The sequence below is a fragment of the Parasteatoda tepidariorum genome, chromosome 7 (assembly GCF_982258835.1).
Source record: "Parasteatoda tepidariorum strain Cologne lab strain chromosome 7, Ptep-v5.0, whole genome shotgun sequence".
Taxonomy (NCBI): Eukaryota; Metazoa; Arthropoda; class Arachnida; order Araneae; family Theridiidae; genus Parasteatoda; species Parasteatoda tepidariorum.
This window is the reverse complement of record NC_141761.1, coordinates 46,178,123-46,186,222: the sequence shown is the minus strand read 5'-3', so window position 1 is coordinate 46,186,222 and position 8,100 is coordinate 46,178,123. Positions and strand designations below refer to the sequence as shown.

At 28.7% G+C, this 8,100-nt stretch overlaps 1 protein-coding gene across 2 annotated transcripts in view; it reads right to left on the bottom strand.

Annotated features, from left to right (window-relative positions):
- Positions 1–1,343: 1,343 nt before the first annotated feature.
- The window catches only part of LOC107445555 (angiotensin-converting enzyme), a 33,616-nt gene continuing 26,859 nt past the window's right edge, over positions 1,344–8,100 (bottom strand). For both annotated transcript variants that reach the window (XM_087167808.1, XM_087167809.1), the window contains 3 exons: positions 5,561–5,659; positions 2,761–2,883; positions 1,344–2,154 (listed from right to left, as the gene is read on the bottom strand). In XM_087167808.1, the coding sequence (XP_087023934.1) occupies positions 1,962–2,154; positions 2,761–2,883; positions 5,561–5,659 (415 nt within the window). In that variant the 3' untranslated portion in view covers positions 1,344–1,961. The remainder of the gene's footprint in view (positions 2,155–2,760; positions 2,884–5,560; positions 5,660–8,100) is intronic.

The following is an 8,100-nucleotide window of genomic DNA, read 5'->3' as shown; positions in this document are numbered from 1 at the left end:
TATTATTGAGAAACAGATCGGACAATTCAAATATTGCATATTTTCTTCCTAAGTTGCACTGTTTGAAATGGGATAAAAATTTTTATATCTTGTGATTCAAAAACTTTTCAACCATTAGTTATTAAATAATAAAAAATTATAAATAAAAAAATTAATATTTTGCATGAAATTATATTTTGCGAAGCGAATTATATAAATGCTTGCAAACAACTTTTTATTCACTTATACAGTTACAGACATGCAGCTAAATACTCAATAACTGAAATTAACATTAAGAGACCGAACTTTCTTTTACTATCTTTTTATCGAAACTAACTTTCTTAAATTGCAATTACCTACTCCTATATTTTCAGGATCAAGAAGTTATAGATTGAAACAAATAATTGCTAACTTAAAGTTAACGCGGTTTTGAATCTGCCCAAACTGAATTTAAAGAAAACGCATCTTCTACCAATAGCAAATTTAATCTTTGAAATTAAAATATCATGCTTCTGCGTGAAAATTGGATAATTAAATCAAAGTTATCAAATGTCATGTTTTTTACTATGCGTACTGTGCATCTCATTTATCCCCTTAATTGTTAGTTAAAAGGAAACGTTTAACAGTAAATAAATTATTGCCTGGCAGCCTTAGCCTTTTTTTTTATTCAATCGCAATAAGTCTTTATATTCCTTAGACAATTTTATGCGTCTTTTATAATCTTCAGGGCCAGGATTGCCTGGTTGGTAGGGCACTGGGCCCATGTCCAATAGGTCGTGAGTTCGATTCCCGCAGACCGAAAACCCTCGGTGTAGTAAATGGTGACTGATGCACTTTGAATCTGTCGGGCTCAAAAAGTCCTCCAAGTTTCCATAACAAATCACTACGTCTGGGGGTACTGATTCAGGAGTTCCCTTGTCTTCTGGATTGAGTTCAAAATTACAAGGCTACGGAGTTGAACATTGGTTGTCGTAAACCCAGAATTGGGTCTGTTGTTTAACGACGGTTATAAAAATTCATCTGAGAATAAAATATTTATCTTCAGATGCATTGAAGTTGATAAAATGTTTGAATTCACAAATTCAATAGATGCCGATTTTGTTTTGTTTTGATCTAGTTTTTCCGAGAAAAGGTTGGACTGTGCCATTTATAAAGTGCTGGATTAGTTTAATAGTTTTGGCACAATTAAATGAAGTTAGTACATAAATGAACGTTTGATTATGCATGTTTGATTGTTAAAAGGATTTCTTAAACAACTTTGTTGTAGTGCTTGACGAAGAGATTGGTTTCTTAAACAATCTTAGAAACTAGAACATTTTTTGAATCATTGGACACTCAATCCGTACATAAAACAACACGAAACAGAATATTTCAAATTATTTTATTTAATCGTCAATAGCTTTAATAGTAAATGATTTCAGACATAAAATATTTTGTAATAAAAAAATTAATAATATATATGCAAATGTTAAGCGAAAAATCATCCTTTTTTTTACACAAAAACGGCGGAACACAGAAAGATCTAATTAAGAAAAACATATAAATGTAGACAATATTATTTAAAGTCTTGACTTTAACTGAGTCATACCATCAACCGGAAATCACGAGAATTGTTAGTGTTTTATAGATATGCGAATCTATAATAGGAATGGGAATCTATAATAGGAATCTGTTGGATCACAAAATCCTCCATGTTCCCTCAATAAATCAATTGGAGATTGACCATTATCTGGTTCAGGGCAAAATTATGATCTGTGGATGTATTAATGGGTCCGCCCTATAAACGGGTTTTGACGTATATATGTGGACAAAGTCGAAATCTTGGCCATAGATGGCACCACTGGAAAATAAGAAGAAGCGCACCCTCTTGATATACTATATAATGGTATACTGGTATACGACAACAACAACTACAAATCCATAATGTAATTTAGATACCTAAAATTTAGACACATAAAATTGAGTTCCATTTTTAATCTTTACTATGGACACTTCATAGGATCGCCACTAGTGTTCCACCCTACAAATTCATTCCTGTTTTGCTTTTTTAACCAGGCATATAGAGGTTGAAAATATTCCAGAATTGAGGCAGAATCCATTTTATCAGTTTTTCCTTTTGTTATCAGTTTCATGGCTTCTGTCCATGGTACTGAGCTACCCAATTTGAGCATGTCACTGAAAACGAAATAATATCTTACTTTTTTTAAAAAAAGTTCTTCAGTATGTTTAGTTTTAACGAAATAACAGTTTAGAAAACAAAATTTTATTTAATGTCAAGAATAGACAATCGAATGGTTAAAAATCTATTCTGCGGTTCTGATTTAAAAATAACTTTACATTTTTATTTCTTGAAAAATGTGTATTTATTTATTTAACGTCGGTGGTTAGTAATTAAACTTGAAAATCTGAAAGAATATTCAAACTTATCTTTTTTTCGGTTTAGAAGTGTAACACTTATTGTTTGAAAGAAATATTAAGTAAAATATTTTTGGATGTATTTAATATTGTTTATGAGTTTACAGCTAAAAATTAAGAAAGATAAATAAAAGATATTCAGAAACTGTAGCCAGGCAATAGTCTCTGAAGTCAGGCTTAAGGAGCTTCGCTTTTGTCGAAATGATCCTTTTTTACCACATTATTTGGAAGCTTGGGCAATAAACAATACTTACGAGACATATTTTTGTTAAAATGCCAAGATAATAAAATTTTTTTGGAGTGTTCAAAATAGTGTAGTTTCAAAAGAAATTTAGTTACTGTTTTAATTAATGTTGCGATAATTACCTTAGAAGTTTTCCTGCCTTTTTGTTTTTATATATACTGCATTTATGTAGAGGGCCTTTGTGGCCGGCTTCCTCACAAAGAGCTTGATGAAATTGAAATTGAACTATTATACTTGCAAAATACCTGAAAATTATATAAAAAATATTTCATTATTCTTGATGTGACAAAAAAATGCAAAAAAGCAGTAGCAATAACAATAATAACTTTTCTAAATTCTTAATGTCTCATTTTATATAAAGTTACAATAGTTGGTTTACTTTATTTACAAATACTATTATCTCAGATTATAAGACTTTGTATTTATAAAAAAATTTAGATTTCTTCTTTTATACTTATTTTAGGTAACATTATTTTTGAATTATTGTGTCAATAAAAAATTAAAGAAATATAAACATGTATACAGTGAGCGAAATAAAAAAAGTGGGACATCCAAATAACTTATGGTCTAATTATCGGATTTATACGTTCTGGAATGAAATTGTAATGTTTTGAGAGATAAAATTAGAATATACAAGCTCAACAAACAATATCCTAAGTTATGGATTTAGATTCAAAAACTATACTTTCTCCAGATTAACATCGATTTTTTTCCGATGGATTCGCATTTGTAGCATAAAAAAATAGCATATAAAATTTCAACATCAGCTGTGAAAGAATGGAAATCTTTTCTCTTTTCTCAGGGTCAGCATTTAGAACGGTATCATATACCTCGATATCTAAAGTCAAAGCCTGCTCAAGTGCTCCGTTTGGGATGTTACCAAGTGCAGATTCATATGAATTAACGATAACCTCTCTACTTTGTTACAAAACAAAATGCATTAATCACATTTGTCTAGTTCATAAAAAGTAAAAACTTTCTTACAGCGATGAAGGCAGCCTTAAATGTCACAGTAAGGGATTTTTTTTCATTAGGCACAATATTTACTTCATCTTAAGTGCAAGTAGCTTGTTTCTATGTTCGTATAAAAGAATGCAATTTTTATTGTTTCCTAAGATAGTGTAACGAGGAAAATGTTTTATTTCGTCTTCAGTAAAAACTCGTGTTGAGCTATTTCTAATTAACGAGGCCCGACACTGACTTATAAATTCCTTAAAGATTTGTTAGAGCGTGATAAACCTATTTTTCGATATAAAATTTAACTTTTCTTGCTCATTCCATAATGCAACGTTTTGAGATAATTCAAGTTAATATTTGGTAATGATGTTAAATAACTGATATAAATATTTTAAATTCAATTCAAATAAAAAAAAATCCTCAATTCATTGCTAAAAAATCATTTAAGGAAAATTAAAAAGTTTGACATCATATTTTTTTATTATAAATGTTAAAACCTCACTCATGGGGAAAGATTTTTTAACACTCGAGAATTATCACAGGGAATTACTTGAAATTACTAATTGAAATTTTAAATTTGGCAGGTCTCTTGTAGATCTCGGAAACATTTTTAACTTAGTTGTTTCCGCCTGAAATCATACATAAAGTACAGTTCGCAAAAGAAAAAAAAATTAAATAAAAAAAAAACACGTACCTCCCTGAATAACTTTTGATTTAATGATCGGATCTTCACATTCTAGGACTGATTCTTAAGAAGGGGTCGTCTGAAATGTGCTATTTAATTAGCGCAGATGATATTTTAAGTTACGAAATCAGACACAAAAACGTGCTTTCTCTGAATAAACATATCTTTTTACAAAGGAATCAGACTTCTGATCCGCAAAATATAGAGATCAGCCGCAATCTGGGAAATATGGTCCCCATAGTTTGGTTAGAAGAGCAATAAAAAGTTAAGTCTCCTTAATGTTAATTTCACTTTTTGCGCATTTTGCCATATGTCGAGAATTTTCTGAGCAAATTGAAATTTTTTGTACATTATTAAAAAGGTCGTTTATCCAAAGATAAGAAAATTCCTTGTAAAAAAATTTTAGTAAAATTTTTTTAATTATTTTATTTAAGAAAACTCGAAAAAAATTTGAATTGTAAGGCATTTAGTGTTTTTACGTCACCTAAAAATACATAATTTTGCGTGTTAAAATACAAATTTGAGGAAACTCGTCGAATAGTTTCTGAGAAATCGAATTTTAAATAGGAGACTTCTTTAGAATTAAATTCCTCAGGAGCTATTCAGCCAATTTTGCTCAAATTTTACCTTTAAACCTTTATACCTTTTTCGAAGATTCAAAAGTTTTTATACCTTTCAATTTTTATACCTTTTTCGACTATTATTTTACAAAACAATAATAAATAATAAATATTTACTAAAATTTATTTTTGCGTGGAAATATCGTTGGGTAAACGAATTTTATAATTGTACACAAAAATGTCTCAATTCACTTAAAAGGTTCTCGAAATAGGATGATATACGCAAAAAGAAAAAATAACTATAAGAGCTCCAAACTTTGGACCGCTCTCCTGAGCAAATGATTGGGACCATATTTCCCAGATTGCGGCTACCCCTACATTTTGGTAGTCAGAAATCTAAATCAGTCGAAAAAAGGCATATTTACTCAGAAAGTAGGTTATGTGCCTGATTTCAAAATATCTTCTGCTATTTAATTAGCATCAATTGATCAGCCGTTTAGCCGGTGGTCTATTTTTTTTATTTTGCACACTGTACATTCGCAGTTGTTCATACGCAATTTTTTTTCTGTCAGATGTCTTAATATTTTTCCCTTTACCCAGTCCTTTTTTAATTCAAAATCCGCACATTAAAATGGTCTTCTATTAAGTCTCGTAAGATATTTAATTTCATGGTTGAGGAATAATTTTTTTTCTCATTTCTGAAATTATTAAAATAAATACCTTAAGTAAGTTATATCGGCTCCTACGTGGTACAATGCACCAGCATCAAAATCATCTTCACTTCGTAAAACCGGAGGACACACCCCCTGATAATCGAGCCTGAAAGAATATCAAGAATAAATATTATATTACAGTCAAACTTGGATCATTGGAAGTAGAATGAGTTAGAGAAAAAAACTCGAACAATCATAAATATGAATTGCATATATTCAACTGAACATAAGAGATAAATAAAAAGATTAGTTCAAAAATCAAAGGTGTAACACATAAACTTAATTATGACCGGTTTTACAATTTAAAAAAAATTATAAATCGAACCTTTTTCCTTGCGTAGCTATTCCAGAGCAATGAAACATTTAATACAAGTATGTTCCAACCGTATTGAATCTCTCGCAAGAAGTGGCTCTAAGACCGGAAAGAATATATATATATATATATATATATATATATATATATATATATATATATATATATATATATATATATATATATATATATATATATATATATATATATATATATATATATATATATATATATATATATATATATATATATATATATATATATATATATATGCATATAATTATATACACTGTTGGGGATACACTGCCTGCCAGCACACTGGAGCCTGGAGCCTCTGTGTTGTCAGTAGAAAAACCAAAGCTGACAGTGCCCCGAGACCCCGTAATGGATAGACAAATGAGAGAAAATTATTACAAGAATTGAAAAGCACGGAAAAATAATGAACCACCAAACACTACTTAAAAGTACACATAGTAAGATTTGAAAATGAAACTCCCACTTGTAAATAAAAAATAGTTACAGTAACAGTAAGAATGAAATAGAAATTGCCAAATCAGTAAGAAAATAATATAAATAAATCACGTGCTGATCCCTATTTGTAAATCTTGAACAATAAAACAAAAATATATTCAATGAGCAAAAATTTTTTTTAAAAAAGTGCTGCCATCTGCTTTGGAAACGAAATCCTAAATTTCACTGCCTATTTATGCGGCCTTCAATATCGGCCGAGCTATTTGAACGTTTTTAAAATATTTTGAACTAAAACATCAAAAATATAACAATTAAAATGAAAACTATTATTCTTTAAGGTAATCCTGAAAGTCCATACAGCTGAAAGAAAATCTGTTTTATTATTACAAATAAATTTAAACCTAATAGTGTGACTAATAAAAGTATTTTTCTTAAAAATCTTAAAGTAAAGGTTGGAATTAGAATGTGTTAAACTAATTACATTAAATTTAAAATACTTCCTTTTATCGTGGAATCCAATGAAAATTTTATTGTTAAGAATTTTAATATGATACAACGCAATGAATATTTATGATGCAACGAATATAAAATATTTAAATATCTAAGAATGTCATAAAATTCTATTTTTGGTTAATGAGATCTTTAAAACAGTGAACATCATTGATGCTATCTTAAAAATATTTGGAAAAAAAGATCAGTATAGTCTCTAGTTTTGTTCATATAAATGGAGCTAGATGTAAACGAATGAGAAAATTAATAAATCTCTCTCCTGAACGATCTAGAAGATTTTTGAACTATTTTTAGGATTGGGGGCTGAAAATTACACTTTTTCTTCACTGTCCAAACTTTGAGGACACTGCATGAATAGTTTCGGAGTTATACGGGAGAAAGATACACAGGCAAACTATACATTTTATTAATATAGATTGCAGAAATGATGGACATGTAAAATTCAGACCACATAGGTGAATATTTGTTGCAAAATTTTTAAGAATTTTCAATGATTTTAGTTTAGCGCCTAAAATGATTATGGTAAAAGACGTAAAGTATGATAAATATAGTTTCACTTTTTAAGGTCATTTTTTGTATTCTACCTGCTTTTTTAGCATGATGACATAAAACATTAAACGCGTCTTGCCAAAATAAAGGTCATCAAATGCATTGATGTCTTACTGAACCAAATTTCTAAATTTATCTAAAATTTATTAAATTTAATTTAAAATGATTTATTCATTTAAAATTCTCATAATTTTATTCATTATCTAAAAAACGTATCTACAATAATAGTCTGCAATTTAATTATGTGCTCTGTTGTGGATTATACAAAATTAAATTTTAAGTGCTAAAAAAGTCCCTGAATTTAGAGCCATTCTGCAAGAAAGTCACTTATAGAGAGATATATATGATCTCTCTCTCTCTCACACACACACTTATATAGAGAGAGATATTATATCTCTTAAGGGACTTTCCTGCAAAATGGCTCTAAATTTAGGGACTTTTTTAGCACTTAAAATTTAATTTGTATAATTAATAACAATGCAGATAATTAAATTGCAGATTATCATTGCAGATAAGTTTTTTAGATAATGAATAAAATGAATAAAATTTTAAATGAAATTATGAAATTTAATAAATTTTAAATAAATTCAGAAATTTGGTTTTATATATATATATATACGAAAGCACTAGGCTCCGCTAATAAATAGTTATGAAAAGAAGCAGCAGCTGAATAGAAATCAAAAAGCTAACAGGCGTATTTTTAT